The sequence below is a fragment of the Ylistrum balloti genome, unplaced genomic scaffold (genome assembly GCF_031769215.1).
Source record: "Ylistrum balloti isolate Yb309-2 unplaced genomic scaffold, AGI_CSIRO_Ybal_v1 Utg371296, whole genome shotgun sequence".
Classification (NCBI taxonomy): domain Eukaryota; kingdom Metazoa; phylum Mollusca; class Bivalvia; order Pectinida; family Pectinidae; genus Ylistrum; species Ylistrum balloti.
This window is the reverse complement of record NW_026782695.1, coordinates 295,049-317,516: the sequence shown is the minus strand read 5'-3', so window position 1 is coordinate 317,516 and position 22,468 is coordinate 295,049. Positions and strand designations below refer to the sequence as shown.

The window sequence follows — 22,468 nt, the reverse complement described above, 5'->3', positions numbered from 1 at the left end:
TTCATGTATTATTTTAGAAATAAATTTCAAAAATTCTGAAAAGGGTAAAGGGTATTGGAAACACAATACATCATTATTGAAGGATTTAACTTACATACAACAAGTAAGAGATTGCATTGAGGAAACCATTGAAGAATACTATAGTTCAGGGAATAAAGAAAGGCATGAGACATTAGAGTTAAGAATTAATGACCAATTATTTTTTGAAATTCTGAAAATGAAAATAAGGTCTATCACTACCTCATACTCAGTATCTAAAGCCAAAAATACTAGGAGGGAAGAAAACAGTCTAGAAACTGAAATATCGGTATTAGAAAATCAAATCAATGAGTCGCCCAACAGAGAACTATGTTTACAATACGAAAATAAAAAACAACAGTTGGAAAATATTAGGAAAACAAAGATAGAAGGATTAATAATTCGATCCAAAGCAAATTGGTATGAAAATGGAGAAAAGGCAACAAAATATTTTTGTGATTTAGAAAAAAGAAACTTTGTAAATAAATCTATAGTAGAGCTTATTGCAGATGACGGTAGAATTCTTGACAGTCCAAGGGAGATAATTCAGGCTGAAGTTGATTTTTTCAAAAACCTTTATAGTTCTAGACAAGTAGACAATATTCATGTTGATAATTCTTATTTTTTAAGACATGAAATTAAATTAAATCAAACTGATAGGGATAGCTGTGAAGGAATTATAACTATAGATGAATTGTCAAAAGCTTTAAAAAATATGAAAAATGACAAAGAGTCCAGGTTCAGATGGTTTTGGTGCAGAAATTTATAATTTTTTCTGGAAAGACATAGGAATATTTTTATGCAGGTCAATTAATTATGCAAACATTTCTGGTCACCTTTCGGAATTTCAGAGTCAAGGAGTTATCACATGTATTCCAAAGACAGAAAAAGATAGACGATATTTGAAAAATTGGAGACCAATATCACTCTTGAACATTGATTACAAAATAGCGTCTGCAGCAATAGCAATTAGAATCAAACAAGTACTTCTGAATATTATTAGTGAATCTCAAACTGGTTTTATTAAAGGTAGATTTATTGGAGATAATACTAGGCTATTGTATGATGTAATGCAATTTCTAGATGAAAAAAATCAGCCTGGGTTATTGTATCTTTTGGACTTTGAGAAAGCTTTCGATTCTGTAGAATGGAATTTTATTGATAAAGCTTTGGAATCTTTTAACTTTGGTTTATCTTTACGTAAATGGTTCAAGACTTTGTATAATGATTCAAAAAGTTGTATTATTAATAACGGTCATATATCGCCTTTCTTCAATCTCGAACGTGGCTGCCGCCAAGGGGACCCATTATCAACGTATATTTTTATTATTGTTGTTGAACTATTAGCACTATCATTGAAATCAGACAATGGTATCAAAGGTTTGGTAATATCTGGGAAAGATTTTTTACTTGGGCAATACGCAGATGATGCTTATCTCCTCTTAGATGGATCCAGCCATTCTCTTTCTACTGCTGTACACATTTTAGAAAATTTTGCTATTTTATCAGGGTTAAAGGTTAATTTACAAAAGTCAAGCTTATATTGGATTGGGAGTAAGAAATTTTCAGAAGACAGAATATGCCCAGAATTGAATTTGAAATGGTCAACAGACAAATTTAAGTTACTTGGTGTAACTTTTTCTCTTAATATTCAGGATATGGAAAGGATAAATTTTGATAGTAAATTGCACCAAATAGATAAAATTTCCAGACTCTGGTCATGTTGTGATCTCACCTTAATAGGTCGAATAACTATTGCAAAGACTCTTATTATACCAAAATTTGTACACTTATTAACCTGTTTACCAAACCCTTCTAGCCTGTTCAGAAATAAACTCAATCAGAGTATTTACAATTTTGTATGAAAAAAGTGAAAAGATCAAACGAGATATATTAATTGCTAGCTTAGAAGATGGAGGACTGAATATGACACATTTGGTTTCTTTTATTAAAAATTTAAAGGTTAAATGGATAAAAAGAGTTTATGGAGAATTCAATGCATCATGGAAATCACTACTTAATGAAATCTTTCCTGTTGATATTGATATCTTATTTGATCTTGACAGAGTAAAACTGAGAGAAATTGGAAAAAATGTAAAAAATCAATTTTGGCAGGATGTATGTTTTGCATTATCTGAAATTCAATTTGAAGCAACATCTATTCAGGAATATTTGGGCAAGAGTTTGATAAATTTAGTTCCATACAAGAAAATAAAAAAGGCTGTTCTCTGGAGTCAGCTTGGGCTGAGAAGCATTAGTGATCTTTATGAAAATGGGGTACTTAAAAACTATGGTGAATTCTCTGATGTACCATCGTTTGATTTTATTGAGCATTTGTCTTTAGTTAATAAGTTGGAAAGAAAGTGGAAGTTAGAATTAAGACAAGAAGTAGAAAATGCTAACACTATCACTCCTATTAAAGGAAAGGACATCATTTCTTCAATTATGATTGAAAAGAATTTAAAGTGTGTGTATAAAATGTTCATTGAAAAGATAGTTATTAAGCCATTAAGATGTCAAGTAAAATGGGCAACAAAAATTAATTTTAACGAAAATATTAGTTGGGGTGATGTATACACTAGTTGTTTTAAATGTACAAAAGAGACCAAACTTCAAGCATTTCAATATAAAATTTGTCACAGAATACTTCCTACAAACTATACCTTATTCAAAATGAAAATAGCATCCAATGAACTTTGTACTTTCTGTGAAAGAGAACCAGAAACAGTGGAACACATCTTCACCCAGTGTTATTTCACAATCCGACTAAATGAGGAATTTACTGCCTGGTATGTACAGTACAATAATCTACATATATATACATCATTTAGAGAAGTAGATATTTTGTTTGGAAAACCTGAATTTGCACTCTGTTTGAATCATTTAATACTATTGTTAAAACAGCACATTTACTCTTGTCGAGTTAAAGAGTGCATACCTAACTTTGAAATTTGTAAAATTTTATTCAAAAAGACAATGAAAACTGAAAAGTGGGTTAGTATAAAGAATAATAGATTAGCGGAATTTCAACAAAAATGGGGATATTTTGAAAATGCGTTGGACATATAAAAATACTTAACGTTGCTTATATATATTCCCCTTTTTATATTTTAGATCATTAGTAACAAAACACATATCAAGAGTGATGTTTCAGTTGGGTAAGGCCCTCTGACAATGCCCCGGGGTACCCTTTTGCACACAATGTCACTCTTTTTTCTTGGGGGAGGGGTGGGGGGAATCCTGTAAATGAGAATTGTGTACATGTGGTAACAGTGAGAATGGTGAAAGGTGTACAGTTATGTTTAGATTTAGCTTATTGTTAGCAGTCGTAATGTTGAATGTAAGGAATGTCAGTATGAACATTTAAGACTAACAGTATGTGTGTAGGTGTGTGCACATGTATTTCATAGTCTGGAATATGAGAAGTTTGAATGATGTGTGAAAGTATGAGAGCCCTCCTGTGTAAGGACACATTTGTAATCTTATGTATGTCTCGTCTTAGTCAATAAAATGTTTTGAAAAAAAAAAAAAAAAAATACTGTCAATCTTGGTACCAACAGTAAGGTGTTCTTTGATAAGGACACCTAGATCCTCCAGAGCCTGAGGGTTGTTTTCAGTTTCAATGAATGGTTCCAATTTATCTTCTTCTATCAGTCAATCATATTTTTACTCCAACCTGTAACAGAAGTGGAATTATATAGTAAACAAAAGTATTTGTATGATATAGAACTATAAAAATGTCTCTGCTACTTTAAAATCAGTGGATCGCTATATATATAGATTTGGGACAGGGCACAATGTGGCAGAGAGATGGACATGGGTGCAACGCTTGATACCCCTTCCCCTATCCCCATTTAATGGCGAAGGCATCATAAAATCAAAATAAAACTAGCAAATTATAAATATGTGTTTATATATTCATATTGTATATATGATTTATACCGAATTTCCAAATTCATGCGAAGTTCTGTCTACAGATCTTGAAAGCAGTATGATTGAAAGTAGAAGGTTATAATGATGCAGTGAAAAACACTTAAATATTTCATTGATATACACATCATATTTACCAAATGTTATTCTCAGAGCTTTATATAGATATTGTTAATTCTGATTTAACTCTGACTTAAGACAAGAGCTTCAACTGGAATTAATAAATTGAAAACATTTAATTTGACAGTTACCTATGAAATGGATTTTCACTGAGCCATCATTAGTTTCTGTGTAGTCTAATATCCGGACAGGATGTAATCCAGGAGTCCATGTTAGCCTATCATCTGCCCTGAAACACTTTCCCCTTGCAGGTCCAATATCGACAGAATTCAGTTCTCTGAAATCATAATAAATGAATGAATTTCATTTCGACACAACCTGGTATACAATGACATATAGACATAGGCTGATTAGGGATGGGATTGTGGTTATGTCAGGGAGACGGGATTGGGATGTCGGTTGTGGTTTGATTTATTAGGCATAATGTCCTACAATTTTCACACATAAATTTCCCCCGACACCGGATTGCAAAACTAATAACTCCCGTATCACTTCAGTCTAAAATCAGAAAATATTATTTTAACACTCACTTCAAATATAAGTTAACATTGATATCATACTCACTTATAAGAACCTACCGGGTCTCCAATAGCCCCAGCTTTGCGATTTGTATTTCTCCGCCTTCGTGCTGTTGCAGGATAACAAGGGCGGGTAACTCTAATTCATTGTGCAAAATAAAGTTGATATGGTAACTGTAGCCACTTTAGACGTTGTTTATGGTTTATGTCTCTGATGTAACTAGGTAACATCCTTGTAGCTCATCTTTGGACATTTTCTACTGCCTCCATATCCTTTTTCTTATAAGGTGACCAGAGAGAGCTTGCATATTCCACATAAGAAAAAGTAAGCAGAACGTTCTTTTGTCTAAATATATAAAGCTACTTCTCATGAGCCCAACAATCTGATTTGCCTTATTTACTAGAACATGTATCTATGGTTACCCCGATATCTCTCTCGCTTTCAATATTTCATTAATAATGGACCAATTCAAACTTACGTGTTGTAAAAATTCCCGTGAAAGTAGATTGTCTGAAATTTGATACTTTGTTGGTATCTTTAGTATTGTAATTCTATAACTATTGTGCCAGTGATATGTATTCTTTGGCTACGCTTTTCTTTGTATATTGTAGGTGCTTCTGTATTTGACTATTTTAGGACAAACATTCGAAAATAAGACATCGTACATGCTAATATAGCTGCCTCGTTGTCACGGGACAAAAACCCTGCACTTTCAGATGACAATGATTTGAACATTGACGTTTTTAATGATAAACATACTGACAGGTCGTGTGGTAGGCCATCGTGTCAGAAGAGGTTTTACCGTGATAGTATATAAATATTGGGAGCTATCCATAATATTAGCGCTACCATCACTCAAGAGAGATACCATGGTAGACAAACACGTATACACATCATTATGATTATATAGCGAGCGAATGGTAGTGATGCAACACGCCGCAAAGTTTGCCAAATGGACGATTCAGTATTGCGGAAAGAAGACACAGAGAACCGATAGAAATTTAAAAAAAAAATGTTTTCGAAGGTTTGGGGAGATCCAAATTCAGAGGTCCCGATTCAATTTAGCAAAATAACTGACGCCACTTTACATGTTTTCCTTCGTCTTGATAAAATTTTGGTCATTCGTATAATTTAAGACACACATTAAAGTACTGTCTACATTTTATTTCAATATATATATATATATTTGCATTTTATGACAATGTTTCCTTTCCCGTGACTTTTCGCTCGGTATTCTCGGGTGTTTTCTAATCAAGCCATTGACACGAGGAGTTCCGTTGGCGCTGACGTCGTGTCACATGGCTATCCAAAATGGCGATTGACAGGAAACATCCGCTATTTCTCACTGTGATATTTGGACTGGTTCTAGGTGAGATACGTTACTAAAACGCACATTTATTGACATTTTAGTGTTTCTTTATATCAAAAGCATATATTCACCATAGATCATACTTCATGCCTATACCTTATGCTTCTGAATTGAATATCGGCTTTCTCCAGATTTGCGAATGACCTTATCTGGCCAGCAACACAGGAATTCATTTACTTGTAGATTTCAGTGAATCGTTGCAGACCATTTTCTTTCTCAATATTAGGCACCAGATCAGTTTTTGTCAGTTATTAGCGAATCCAATTTGCTAATTATGGTGTAAACAAACTCTTCCAATGTTTTGTAGTAACTCGAGCTGGCTCGTCATGAACGTGTAACTATATTATGTATATACATGTATAACGGTCATGAACATCAGTACACCTGCACGTTTCAGATTTATATAAAGCTCCAGCATGAATCTTGTCTCGTCATCATTATAACTGGTTGGCACACTTGTGAAGTGGTGATATTAAAACATAAGCACTGAAGGTCTTAAAAAGGGCTGAATATATACCACTATGCATGTAACACAGCTGGCATTTCATGCATATGCTAGAAACTGAACTAAAATATATCACATGTTTGCCAGGAATGCCTTTTTATATCTTTGTATACTTGGCATAATTTCATTACTATTTCCTTTATTTTCTCAAATTAGGAAGAGCTATATGATAACATGGGCAGTGAACACAATAATATTTCAAACTATATAGAAACAAATGTATGCACACTTACACGGACATAGCAAATTGAAGTTAATACAAAGTAAACATGAAAAAGTACATGCTCTCTCATGCATGCAACAATAATGTATCCTATGATAATTATAGCATTCAGTACAGTCTGGAATATTCACAAAACGTAGTATGATTTATGTAATAATCTGCCCTCAGAAAGAGAGTGCTATCCATATCTTAAATAAAATGTTCATGTTTTGTCCTTATATTTTTCCATTGAAGGTGTTTCATTCTTGAACTGCCTTCATTAAGAAATTTAGTGGCTTTTTTACCATTATTTATTCAGTTCATTTTAATGAAGGTGAAATATGGCTATAATAAAATAAATATGAAATATGACTTCAGCAGTCCTTTTGTTTATACAGCTGGAGTTGTCTCCCAGGATTTGATTGTGACACATGCACCAAAGTATGTACATTTCCAGGAACAAACTGAGAAACTTCAGACCAGTGATGTACCTAAAGTCATCTCTCACACCCTTGGAGTTCCAGCAGAGGTACTAACTTAGTGATTAAGTATACATGTCCTGTTGTAAAAAAAAATCATTTTTAAATTCTGATGAGAATTATTGGTTTATATTCTTACTTTTTGATGACCATCACAAGTTGATATTTTTTTTTTATGAATTTATTATGAATTGATTAGTTACTTCCCAACACTTACTACAAGGGGCATTACACATTTCCAAGCATTGAGTATCAGACATGTCATCATGTAGGAAGCAGTAGATCTACTTAAACAAGATCTTTTTCTGAGTGATTCATCAGATTCGGAGTCAGAAACAGAAGAAGGAAAGCAGGGGAGTCGGAACCACCGAGACCTAGCCTATTTATCCAGTTCAACCCACACTATCTGTTTAGACGAGGAAGAGTATTAGGAGAAATGAACACTGTTATTACGTTACAATTTATTTAGCAAACAAAGACTGGTTAAAATTAATTATATTCAAGGCAGTTATCTGCCCGTTCTATTTCTATCTTTGTACATACGTCATAATTTAAAGTTATCCTCCCGAAGAGTACTTCAGGGGGTATGTTCACTGAAAAATTGTCCAGATGAAGACCTTGCGATAAGGTCGAAACAAGTAGACAAGTAAAGTTTCTACTAAATGATATAAGCTTGAGTATGTTGCGGTTATTATTCCTCTTCTATAATAAGACATGTCGTTTCTGACAACGACAGCTTATCCTGCTGTTGTCCAGTAAACTCAATAGCATTTTCTTGAAAACACTAATACTAGCTAAGTTATAAGTTACCACTACTACAGAGGAATATTCAAATTTGTTATAATTAGAATCAAAAATGGAAGAGAGGAGAAAATCATCTTGGTTGATAGCATTTGTTTTGAATATGATTAATAGTTTGTTCAGAATAAGTTCAGCTTTATATATGAACAATGCTATATATATACATGATTTCTCAAAACTTGGATGTTCACAACAATCCTGCACTGTATAGTTTGAACAGAGTTTTTTATTTTAATGAAAAGGACATGTTCTGGATTTATCATGCGGTACATTTCTGTTGGCTTAAGAATCCTGTGAAGCAATCAGCTGTCATTTCTTCATTTTAAACAAATCTCATTCTCTATCCAACCTGGATTAAGCTGAACTTGGAAGGAAAGTGTATGTTCATGATCAAGACCAGTTTGCTATTTTTGAAATGATTCAAAATCTGATATTGTTACCATGTGATCTACCTGGTAAACTCTATCTTCAACTTAATTTCAAAATTTACAGGAGATTTATATTACATGTATAAGAAATTCATATTTTATTAGTTCTGTTGTTAATTTAAGAATTGCCTCCCTTTTTCATAGGAGGTGTCATGGACAGGACTGAAACATGGGTCATTGTTTAAGCGACCAAAAGCCAATGTTTTAATCTCAGTGACAGGATACGAGGGCATCAAAGAGAATCCTCTCAAACTGAAGAGTATTGCCAAGTACCCGGTCACAAATGTGAGTACTTTGTATCGTCACCTCCAACTGCAGAGGAATTGTGTACATTTTTAGTTTACCAAGCTCGTATTGTCTAAAATTTAGTGTGGATCATGTTTTGGTGAAGGGGAATCAATTTTGTATAAGCAGTGGGTATCGGGGCCTCCTCAGGCAAGAGAGACGAGGCCTAATGGGGGAAATAGAGCAACTTATTGAAAATCCTTCTTCTCTGGTAGGAATAATTTGATTTAGTTCAAATATGATGTGAAGTATATTTGGGTAAAGGGGAATCAATTTTGTATAAATTGTGGGTCTTGCAAAAAGTGATTATGTGCTAAAATTTAAAAATCAAATGAAATTTATTTACAGTATAATATTTCTTCATCATTAACATATGCTTTCCACAGATCAATTTATATTTTTCAGGATGTACCAAGCTTGGATATAGGAGAGTTAATGAACAACCTACAGAACACATTCTTTGACAAAAACCCTCTTCTCTTGGATGCTGGAGTGGATAATAGCGTAACTATTTAATGTCTTATTAAATATGACCTTTCAGAATTTAGGAATAGAATTTTAAAAAGCATGATCCCTAGTTACCATATTTATCCTCCATGTGCCGGTATGTAATTTCAGACTAAATGTCAGGGACTTGGCTTATTATATTACAAGACATTGAAAGAGCCTTGTTTTGTAATTTTATTGAACAACATAAAAACATGGTTGACCTTATTACCTAGCAAGCATGGGCTTTTTGCAGGATAAGTGTGGTATTAACAAGATTTAGAGATTTCATTCTGTTTCCTCTCGGACAAACACAATGGAATCCTGATTTACTTCCATCATTAATATTGCTTTCGTGTTAGTAATTTTAAACGGTTGGTACGAACACTAAAGAAAAAGACCAGGACTGATCGCAACCAAGTCTGGACTGCAGATTGAGAGGTCCTGCTATACCTGCCCATTTTCTGAATTTCATTATAAAACATGATCGGTGCACACACACATTTCTCGAAACATTATGCTATTAAGTATGAGTTAAATGGATCCCATCTTCATTCTTCATCATGTTATGCTTGACTGGAAATAAGTTACGATAATCTGTGAAATGTTTCTGTTTTTGATGTTACAATGACACTTAAAGGAAACTTTTTATTGCTGTGGAGGAAAATTTTTCATTTCTTGTGAAGAGGAACCAGTGGCTGTTCTACTCATTTAAACCCCATCCACCAATGACTAACTTCTCTGTAGTTATTATGTGACATACTAACAAGGATTACTCTACACTCAATTTTGATGGAAAGACACTGATGTAGTAAAGATGGGGATTGGATTATACTTTAACATTAACCATGGTTTTATGGAGCAATTCCTCTCAGAATATATTCCAAATGGTTCACAAAGTAATGTCTGTGGTTATCGAGACTTGCTATTATAATCTCCCTCAAATCAATGGAGAGCGTAAAGCTGGAGCAAGCTATATGATTAACTCTTTCGGCCCCAATTATCTCTCACAATGTACAGCTCAGCGCCAAATATTTTCTGGAAAATATCCGAAAACAATGGCAGCATTACTGAAATAAAGATATTAACTTTGTGGATCAAAGCCACCTATGGCGGCCTGTCTGCATGTCAGCTTTAGTCGCCTATGGTGCCGAAAGGTTTAAAAACCTAAAGACATCATATATAAAGGAAAATTTAATAGAATTCAGATTAGTTACTTGTTTCACTTGCATTGCTTAGATATGCTTTCTTTCAAAATTATTTACAATTTTTTTGCTTTCTATTATTCAGTTTTTTGACGTACACACAGACTTCGATGTGTTCCGTAAAATCCCAGACACAATGCGTCGTATGGCTGACAGGTTGACTGATCCCGATTCTCTTCTTCAAACTCTTACCACAGGCACACTAAACTCGTCATCACCATCCCATCTCAAACTGATGGGTGAGCTCCAGATGATTCAGGATGTCTTTAACACGGTATATCTCTTCAATTTTTCAGTACTGTTCAGCAACTTTCTTTTATGACTGTACAACTTTTTTGTAACCTCAAATACAGCTCCCTACCCCTGTTGTGTTTGAGGGTTTACTCGTAGAATTAACAGCACTTGTTGAATTAATTGACTATTTTTAGGCTAAATGTAACACAGATATGATTGCAGCCTATTGTCACAGCCTTATGAACTTGCTTTTACTACCAATTCAAGCATTCTGATTGGTTGAAATATTCCAACGAAATATCAGTGACCTCTGGTGGCAGTCGTATGCTATAAACAATGCTGCAATCTTTCAAAATATGAGGCTAAAATGCTAAAACATTACCAAAGATGGCAGACTGGGTGTTCATAATGCTAAAACATTACCAAAGATGGCAGACTGGGTGTTCATAGTGCTAAAACATTACCAAAGATGGCAGACTGGGTGTTCATAGTGCTAAAACATTACCAAAGATGGCAGACTGGGTGTTCATAGTGCTAAAACATTACCAAAGATGGCAGACTGGGTGTTCATAGTGCTAAAACATTACCAAAGATGGCAGACTGGGTGTTCATAGTGCTAAAACATTACCAAAGATGGGGTGTTCATAGTGCTAAAACATTACCAAAGATGGCAGACTGGGTGTTCATAGTGCTAAAACATTACCAAAGATGGCAGACTGGGTGTTCATAGTGCTAAAACATTACCAAAGATGGCAGACTGGGTGTTCATAGTGCTAAAACATTACCAAAGATGGCAGACTGGGTGTTCATGATGCAAAAACATTACCAAAGATGGCAGACTGGGTGTTCATGATGCTAAAACATTACCAAAGATGGCAGACTGGGTGTTCATGATGCTAAAACATTACCAAAGATGGCAGACTGGGTGTTCATAATGCTAAAACATTACCAAAGATGGCAGACTGGGTGTTCATAATGCTAAAACATTACCAAAGATGGCAGACTGGGTGTTCATAGTGCTAAAACATTACCAAAGATGGCAGACTGGGTGTTCATAGTGCTAAAACATTACCAAAGATGGCAGACTGGGTGTTCATAGTGCTAAAACATTACCAAAGATGGCAGACTGGGTGTTCATAGTGCTAAAACATTACCAAAGATGGCAGACTGGGTGTTCATAGTGCTAAAACATTACCAAAGATGGCAGACTGGGTGTTCATAGTGCTAAAACATTACCAAAGATGGCAGACTGGGTGTTCATAGTGCTAAAACATTACCAAAGATGGCAGACTGGGTGTTCATAGTGCTAAAACATTACCAAAGATGGCAAAACATTACCAAAGATGGCAGACTGGGCGTTCATAATGCTAAAACATTACCAAAGATGGCAGACTGGGCGTTCATAATGCTAAAACATTACCAAAGATGGCAGACTGGGCGTTCATAATGCTAAAACATTACCAAAGATGGCAGACTGGGTGTTCATAAACATTACCAAAGATGGCAGACTGGGTGTTCATAGTGCTAAAACATTACCAAAGATGGCAGACTGGGTGTTCATAGTGCTAAAACATTACCAAAGATGGCAGACTGGGTGTTCATAGTGCTAAAACATTACCAAAGATGGCAGACTGGGTGTTCATAGTGCTAAAACATTACCAAAGATGGCAGACTGGGTGTTCATAGTGCTAAAACATTACCAAAGATGGCAGACTGGGTGTTCATAGTGCTAAAACATTACCAAAGATGGCAGACTGGGTGTTCATAGTGCTAAAACATTACCAAAGATGGCAGACTGGGTGTTCATAGTGCTAAAACATTACCAAAGATGGCAGACTGGGTGTTCATAGTGCTAAAACATTACCAAAGATGGCAGACTGGGTGTTCATAGTGCTAAAACATTACCAAAGATGGCAGACTGGGTGTTCATAGTGCTAAAACATTACCAAAGATGGCAGACTGGGTGTTCATAGTGCTAAAACATTACCAAAGATGGCAGACTGGGTGTTCATAGTGCTAAAACATTACCAAAGATGGCAGACTGGGTGTTCATAGTGCTAAAACATTACCAAAGATGGCAGACTGGGTGTTCATAGTGCTAAAACATTACCAAAGATGGCAGACTGGGTGTTCATAGTGCTAAAACATTACCAAAGATGGCAGACTGGGTGTTCATAGTGCTAAAACATTACCAAAGATGGCAGACTGGGTGTTCATAATGCTAAAACATTACCAAAGATGGCAGACTGGGTGTTCATAATGAAGATTCAGATTGAGATTCTGCGTCAATAACAAACTAGCATTGCTCCATTTTGGATTCTCCTAGGTGTGTGACAATATGGCGGAACACAGAATTATGGGATCATTGACCTCTATTCTTAGTGTCTATCTAAAAAGTTGCTACAAGTGATAATTATTGATAGTCGTAATGGTTCTTCAGAAAAGATAATTTAAAATAATCAGTATAATTAGGGATAGATATCACAATACACCGTTTTATTTGCTCACCTGGCCAAAACTTTTTACTTTAAACAACTTCTTTTCAATAACCAATGGTAGAATGTTTTGATATTTGGCTGGTATGTCCCTATGATGAAGCTCTACAAAGTCTACAAACAGAAATGGCCTTGACCTATATTCAACATCAAGGCCTAGAGGCATGATATTTGGTTGGTATGTTCTTAGGATGAAGCGTGACAAAGTTAGGGGAAATAATAACTTGACTTATTTTCCAGGGAACTTTGAAGTATTGATTACAGGAAAAGTTTAAGTTTTACATTTTCCCCATGGAAGGGAGTAATGTTTACTACAGTTTATATAGGAAAATGACATTTTTGAGCATAATTTGTTTAATTTCTTTCAGAAATAGTTCAAACTTAGTCAGAATTATTAGTGTAAACTGACAATTCAATGAGCTGCACATTTTGATCTCAGCCGACCCCCGGGGCTGATGGACCGGCCCAAAAATGGGTCAAAGTGACTGAAATTTTTTAAAATCTTCTCGAAATGTCCTCAAATGAGAAGGACTGTGGCATGATATCGGCTTGTCATGTTGCGAAGCAGACGCTGTTTAGTCATTTTTGGAATTTGTGGTCCTTCTTGACAAAAGCTTCTATCAATTGACAGGAAGCTGTGGACAATCTAATGTGATGCTATAACATGTCCCATCCATTTTCGATCAAATTAAGGTCAGATGAAAGACTAGGCAAGTTCAAAAGCTCAATGGTTTCTCACAGGACATTCAGAACAGGCACAAAATTTGGTAATTGCTTTTACGTTAAGTCTACACAGACTTTCAACAAAAGCACAATTGACAGTTTGATTTCAACCCTTTGTTACTTAAGGTCTTGCCACATGTTTACTGTAGGATGTACGGGCAAATTATTACTTTATTTAAGCAATTTCAGCACATGTGTGCTGATTTTTTTCTACTTTCAGTGTACCATTTGATTAGATTTGTATTTGAGATTTGTATGTAATTCTTGATTTTTGTTTTATTTCTGAATAAACCAAAGCTCTCGGACAAGCCAGAGATCCTGTCATCCAAATCACCAGATCTTCTCTCCTTCAACATTGCTGGTCTTAGAGATGTTGTCGGGAAACATGGTGCTCAGTCATCTGAAGCAGCGGACGCATCTAATCTAGTCACGGACTTCATTCACAAGGTGTGTCTTCTTTTCATTTCACATCCATTGTTTAAGGATCTTTCGTGATAACCTTGTCAACGTTTCATAACTCCCTCTTTTATGTTTTATACCTCCTATTTCTTAGAATTACTGCCTGTCTTTGGATGGGTCATTCATACCTTACACATTCTGCCTGTCTTTGGATGGGTCATTCATACCTTACACATTCTGCCTGTCTTTGGATGGGTCATTCATACCTTACACATTTTGCCTGTCTTTGGATGGGTCATTCATACCTTACACATTCTGCCTGTCTTTGGATGGGTCATTCATACCTTACACATTCTGCCTGTCTTTGGATGGGTCATTCATACCTTTCACATTCTGCCTGTCTTTGGATGGGTCATTCATACCTTTCACATTCATATATGTTGAAAGGCGAAGATAATCCTCGGTGGATAGGATGTGATGAGCCATTCACCAAGAATGTTTTTATCGTAACACTACATGTCTAAAAACCTGAAGATTCTAGGTTACCTGAAAGATGTTATAATAGACGATGACATACCATTTTAATCTTTTGTCATAATATATCCATTTAAAATTTTTAGCATTTGTCTTTTACTTTTTGGTGTGTTTAATGTTATTTCATTTTGGATCGCTGTGTGTTTTTACCAGTTGATGGCCTAAGTGACCTTTTATGTGTTGATGGGCTGTTAAGAATGTCATGATAATAATAATACTGCCTGTTTGCAATTTAAAGCAAGTTCTTCTCTATATTGATTTACAATGTACATTTAGTCATGAATTTTATAAAACCAAAAACAGGCTTTAATCAATATATTATTATTTCAACCTTAGCTTTTTCTGTATGGGGGTGAGGATGCAGAATGAGGTGTTGCATCCAACTTAAGTCAAAATTGGCATAATATAAAGACAATTAAAAAGAATATTTTCTGGTTTGTTTCAACCAGACGCTTTATGTCACCTGATTTTGTTTGCTGCAAAGATGGTAAATATGTGGTGTTGAAAAATATCTAAATATTATATATGTCCATGGTGCAGTATTTCAGATGAACATTTGATATGAAATCAGAAGTTTTAATAGGAATGATTTTCATGTTTCTGTATCTGCATATCTGTATTGAGTATTAAAATAATTTTTTTTTGCTAGATCACAGATGACTTCCGTCATCTTTACAAGGACAATGTCATAGTGGAGGTGTTGGTTTTGACCCCACAAGCTCAAGGTTACGTAAGGAAGGTCAGAAGTCTCAAGGCAACAGCTGTAAGTGTACCTAAATTTGAAATGTTGATATCATAGTAATTTGGATACTGAAGTGAAATTTCAAGAAGCCTAGTAATGTGAAAGTGTATTGTTTCTTTAAATGATGCTATTGATGGAATTGAACAGAGAAACATTTTATTTAGTATGTTTCAACTTTAAGATGGTTTCTTCTTCGGCTGGTAAGACCAGTAGGATTTTTTATACCCAACAATGATAAGTGGAATGCATAGTCCTCGCTATAGGTAGAAAATCCTCTATGTTAAAAATGTTACAATTTTTAAATTTTAAACTGTAGATTTTGTGTAATACTTTATTTACAGGAAGTGACGGGGGATATTCCAGACGTGAACTTGTCCAAGGATTATGATGAAGACTACTCTAGTGTATTTAACATCATTTTATGGTTCATGATCGTCATGGCGATTGTTTTGTTTGCTGTCTGCTATGGTATGTGGAATATGGACCCCGGCAGGGATAGCATCATTTATAGAATGACTACGACACGTCTAAAGAAGGATTAGATCTTAGTCTCTTGGCGTGTTCTGTTTATAAGTGGACTATGGCGGCAGAGCTCATCAGGTTGAAGATAGTATCAAAATTTCTAGAAAAATAAACTTTTTCAATCCTTTTTTTTCCTAGAATTAATTAAATATTCTTAATATATGGATGATTATTTAGAAATGCAGCAAACACAAATGAAATTGTTGAAGAATATGAAAATACAAATAGCCAAGAAGGTTGTATTTGCCTCATTTGGTATAAGAAGTTTATAGCTTTTTAAGTACAGTAGAGCCAAACGCTTTGATGATTCATAAATGAATGTTTTGAGTTTTAAATCATCTGATCTTATAAACAGAACACATGAATTAGGTCTATTGATAGATTTATATAGGTAAAGTAATTTGAGGCCATTCTACAGAGAAAAGCTAAAATTAGAAAAAAAAATCCACACTTTAGATGAAGTTACAGGGTAATCTTACACATAAATTATCTCTGATTTAAAACTAAAAATCTACGAAATATATTTGGCTATTGGGCTGTAAGACAGCAGGGAGACCAGAAGGTTTTAGTTTGGTGCAAACTATCATAGGGCCATTTCGCTGAAGAAAAACTAAAAATTGCTGACGTCTGAAGTTTTCAAATTTATGTGTGTTTTATTAATGATGTATCTAGTCTTGTCTGATGTGGATGTAATTAATATGATTTGATTAAAAGTGAATCAGTTGTTGCTATTTATGAAGTTATAAGAAAATAATGTTAAGATTAAAAATCTTTGTATAGATATGTGAATAATTCAACATTGAAGAATTTTATTAATTTCATAGTTATGAGATATAATTGTGCTGATATTTGTGTGTAAAGTATGTAAGGTGATATGTAAACATAGGTGTATTTAGTCATTTCTGCTCATACTATAGAAAATCCATTTAGCATAGTCCCAAGATGTGGTCCTGTGACTTTGAATTTTTCTTCATTCCGAGAAATTCTTTTGTCGATATTGGAAGAAATTATTTTAATTCACAAGACATGCCAAAGTCGGAAGGACTTTTTTCTTCTCACAATGTAACAGTATATATATATGTATCGTATATATGTATCTAATAATACACAACAATATGAAAGTCTGTGACAAGAAAACAGCAAAATGACTGAATAAAAAAGTACAGTTTTATAATTTACCTACCATATGTTTTGATTAAGCTAAGTGAAGCTGATGATGTGATAAGTGTGTTAGAGTAGGAGAGGTATCTCACCTTGGATGTATATATTATATATGAATATCTGGGAGCTGTTAGCGTAAAAATGGATCATTACATGTTTTATATTGTGTAGAATAACACATTCCGTTTAGGTCTGTAACTATTACAATTATATATATATTACTGTTTTTGTCCTTGTCTATGTGTGTGATTCAACTGTTGTACACTGTTATGGGTGATCAATTCCCAAAATTGAGAAGACTTCTGTACTAAATGTGTCTGCACAATTTTGCAACTTAACCCCAAACCTCACTTTCCCTTTGATTATATCAATTTCATGAATGTTATTCCAGTGAAAATACATCACATTCAAATTTTAATACTATCCAAGTTAAATATTCAAACGTGACCTATAAATTGAACTTATGTAAATCAAAATATATGTTCCGATAAATTTTCAATATCTTATGGAACTTGATGATGTATTGTGAACAGAAAGTGATGACAGCTACTCTGATACAATGTTAGATTTAACAAGACTATGTTGTCTTGTATATTTCTTTTAATATGAAGCATTTTTTTACCTTTTTTTTGCAGTTATTTTGTTCAATATTTTTATTGAATTCCAATTTGCTGCAGTCCAGTCATTACAAGTTATAAGGTTAAATTGTTTTGAGTGGAAAAGTAATTAAGCTGGGTGTGTGGCGAGATTGAAACCAAATTATCATTATACATGTGATGCTTATACAACATACAAATGTAGATCAACATTATTGTCACTTAGTAACCAAGAACAAAAAATATGTTTATATAATATTGTCTCATTTTCATATCAGGATACCTTAAATTGCACTTTCTATATGTTGGTGGGTAGATTTATCAGATAAATAAATCAGGTATACAAAGTATGATGTTTGTTTTGTTTTGTTAAGGAGAAACTGTATACAACAGAACCTAAATGTAACACAAAACACCACTGAAGCTGCATGTGCTGATTTACCTCCTGTATATATAATTTGATGTGTTGTGTGTATTTCCTGTTTCCTAACCATCACTATTTTTTGCTAATGACCTAATTTTTTTCATTTTTTTGGTTCACATACTTTTTTAAATTTTGATTGATTGCATTTAATGGTGTTAATAACCTTAAACACCGTGATCCATCAATTAAATTGCTACAAGAAATCCTTCATCTTTTGAAAATCTTTATTTGTATCTATTGAACAATTTGCAACATAGCCATGTTTTGTACCAAGGAAAGATTAAAATTAATTCTGAAAGCACCATACATAAAAATCAACATGCTGGTATTCTCACTCATATATTAAACACGTTTTGTCCTATTAAAGATTATACTGTACCAGTTAGATCTATAGTTAACATACAAAATAGCACTACCATTGAGTAGGGTTTTAACTGCAGACTGATCTAAATTGTATTGTAAGCAATCTACCAAAAATAATTGGCATAAAGTGATACTTTCAAACTTCCTAAAATGACTATAGGAAAGATTTATGCTACATCTTTTTCTGACAAACTTATACCTTAAAGAAAGGTATTTTCTGTTCCTGTTGGACAAATGGGCTGATTTTATCACAATTTCTGTCCAACAACTTAACTATAGTATATTTTCAGCCAACTCTAAAATTCCTAAAGATGTACAACTTCAGAAAAAATTATTCTGACAAAACCAGCCAATAGTTGTATAAGTTTGTAGTTCATTGATATTCAACAATATCAGTGAATTGGGAAATCATCCAAGAAAATCATTTAATATACCGAAGTTAAAAGAATCCAACAAAATGTTTCCCTCTAAAAATCTTCAAATTTTATCCTGATTTGAGTTGCAAACTACTTACACACACCAAAGGTTAATGCAGTACTATTTGCTTTCTGATCAGTTGATTTTAATACAACTGTACATGGATGTCAATGGAGGGGGGTTGTACTTGATTCCACTTGTTTGTTGAGTGAGACAAATATCAGACCAAAAGGACCATTATGATAGTGTAATTAAGTAATGCCCAGGTAAACAATATTTTGTAAAGAATCTATCTTCATACAAAAGTAAAATTACACCTGTGTAATCAACATCCAAGGAATCATTTCCGTACATATTAGCATTCACACAAGGTTTAAATTTAAATTAAACAAAATTCAATCATCAACAGTGATAAACTAATTAGTTGCAGTACATAAATCAAACAAAAATCCTGAATCTTGTAAAAGGATTTTTCAAGACTAATGAACGCCGACTTACTATGACATGTACTAGATATGACTGACATCAAGAGACACATGGCAACAAAAAGACGACATGGTATAAACAGGATGTAAAACAATTTAAAATCAATTACAAACTGACAACAACAATAACAGGTATTCTATTATGAAATATATGTTTGGTTGTTAAAAATCATTTTAAGAGGTAGCTGAAGAATTCTTATTGTATCTGAAAAATATCAAAATAATTTTTCATATCAGGTATATTTAAGTAGAATATTTAGTAAGTACATACTTTTTTATCATTACCAATCAAATATTGGAACAAGGGGATACACATTGTATATACTGTATGTAAATGCAGAATATATTTGAATTCTTTCCCAAAAATTAGTTCAACTTAATCTAACAATCATTCAGTATATTTAAATAACAAACAACTGCATATCAATGATATATATAGCTCTCTTCAAACCCGCAAAAATTAATAAATAAAAATTCAATGAACTTATAATTTTTGTTTTTTAGAAAACAATAGCTTAAAAGGTTTTTTATGAGAAAATGTTGCAAATTTCATTTATGAAAAGACTGACGAAATGCGAAGTCAGGTGATGGTTGCAAGTATGTAAACAATTCATAATAATTTCATCATCATTTTAATGCAACTTAAATAAAGCAAAGCATCAATTACCACAAAGTTCATCCATCAGTTTGTAAAATACTTATAACTGAGATATCAACTCGTCAAGTAAGTAGTTAATGTGAATTCTTAAATTCATTGAAAAATCTTAATTTTCCCAAAAAACATGTTGTTTAATTCCTCTGGAAAATCTTAATTTTCCCAAAAAACATGTTGTTTAATTCCTCTGGAAAATCTTAACTTTCCCGAAAAACATATTGTTTAATTCCTCTGAAAAATCTTGTGTTGTTTAACTTTCACAGAAGATGCCCTCTGAAAAATCTTAATTTTCCCAAAAAACATGTTGTTTAATTCCTCTGGAAAATCTTAATTTTCCCAAAAAACATGTTGTTTAATTCCTCTGGAAAATCTTAATTTTCCCAAAAAACATGTTGTTTAATTCCTCTGGAAAATCTTAATTTTCCCAAAAAACATGTTGTTTAATTCCTCTGGAAAATCTTAACTTTCCTGAAAAACATGTTGTTCAATTGCTCTGCAAAATCTTAATTTTCCCAAAAAACATGTTGTTTAATTGCTCTGAAAAATCTTAATTTTCCCAAAAAACATGTTGTTTAATTCCTCTGAAAAGTTTGAATTTTCCTGAAAAATGTGTTGTTTAATTCCTCTGAAAAGTTTGAATTTTCCTGAAAAATGTGTTGTTTAATTCCTCTGAAAAGTTTGAATTTTCACAGAAAATGCCCTCTGAAAATCTGAATTTTCACAGAAAATGTGGATTTCTGAATTATTTACTGGATGGATGACACTGGTTATCAAACTCATGTGAGGTCTTAGAAATATAAATCCACATACAAAAGTCAGCGAAATTCTGACAAGAAATACACAGGTTGATGTGCAGAAGGTAAACACCGACAAGTAGTCCAGGTGATTACTATAGGGCACCTCTATAGGGGGCAATCGAATGTCCAGAAAAATTTTAAATGTTGATATCGTTGCTAAGATAAGCGACAATGTTCCCTTATTTGGTCTTTCAAGTGATCGTTAAACTTTTCTTGATATGAAGATATGACAAAATCAAACAAAAGATCATCATAAATTACTAAACATGTGTTAACTGTAAAAACAACAACAGTAGTAAGAGTAATACCTTATAGAGACCAAACTAACGATCTACTCTGAATTATACACACACTGAAGGTGATGTAAGAATTCAGGATCATTGTGAGCAGTAAATGAAAATGGTATGATTACTTCAGGATATGGCAGGACTTTCCTCGAAGTTATCACCGAGATCTGGTTTATAAGTACCAAGTACTCTTATACCAGTATGGACAGTAAACCTAAGTAGTGCGATTTCTTTTGGATATGGCAGGACTTTCCTAGAAGTTATCACCAAGATCTGGTTTATAAGTACCAAGCATTCCTATACCATACATATCCATGCACTTGTATAATATTGTCCGAAGTTAACATTAACCTGCTTAAACTGAATATTACTTTCATGAACAGCTGCAGAGTCTCAGTAAAAAGGACAACAAGACTCTGTGGACAGGTAGCAGAATTAAACTCATTTATGAGATATCTGCTTGGTGATGTAATTTTGTTTGTTTCAGCTATAAGTCTAAGGAATATTGCTCTTAAATTTCGATTTATCACCGATGAAAATTGTAAATCTTTGCATTTATACAATATTATGATGATGCTATCTTTCCTGTTATAAACATCCTAGTACACAATCTTCATTAATTAAATATGAAAAAATAATAATAATAAAAAAAATTGTTGATCATTGGGACTTTGTTTTCATTACAAATAATAATAAAAAAAACCAAGAGAGGTATGGTATAAATTGACAAACATTGTTTGGATTTCATTAATCATCTGACATAAGTGATAAATACTTAAAACATGATTTAAAGTAAAGTGGTTACACAGCAATTATTACATAATTGTTCAATCAAAATCTAGAAAATATTGTAGAGTGAAAGTGAAACTTGTCTGACACTTGGTCAGTATTAGACAGGGTGTCATATAAAAAGGTGTATTTGGCAGTTCTCCAAAGAGACAGGATCACATTTGTTAGTTAAATGTGATTGAGTGTCAAAAACCAGACTACTGGATCAGACAGGTTTCACTTCACATCAATCTTCAAAAAATTCAAATATTGCAGTCACTGACTGCTATGACTAATTCCTCTACAGTTCAGATATGTTATCAAAATAAAAAGAAGGAGAGGACGAAGAAAAAGAAAAAAAAAAGAAGAAAGAAGAAGAAAAGAGAAGAAGAAGAAGAAGAAGAAGAAGAAGAAGAAGAAGAAGAAGAAGAAGAAGAAGAAGAAGAAGAAAAAAGAACAAGAGGAAGAAGAAGGAGAAGAAGAAGGAAGAAGAAGGAAGAAGAAGGAGAAGAAGAAGGA

The 22,468-nt window shown here is 33.4% G+C and overlaps 1 protein-coding gene across 1 annotated transcript; it reads left to right on the top strand.

The window, feature by feature from the left end:
- Positions 1-5,898: 5,898 nt before the first annotated feature.
- Positions 5,899-18,101, top strand: LOC132561886 (renin receptor-like). The gene is made up of 8 exons (XM_060226593.1): positions 5,899-5,956; positions 7,062-7,192; positions 8,516-8,656; positions 9,062-9,160; positions 10,433-10,621; positions 14,097-14,246; positions 15,382-15,495; positions 15,816-18,101. The coding sequence occupies exons 1-8, from the start codon at positions 5,899-5,901 to the stop codon at positions 16,014-16,016; spliced, it is 1,083 nt and encodes a 360-aa protein (XP_060082576.1). The 3' UTR covers positions 16,017-18,101.
- The last annotated feature ends 4,367 nt before the right edge of the window (positions 18,102-22,468 follow it).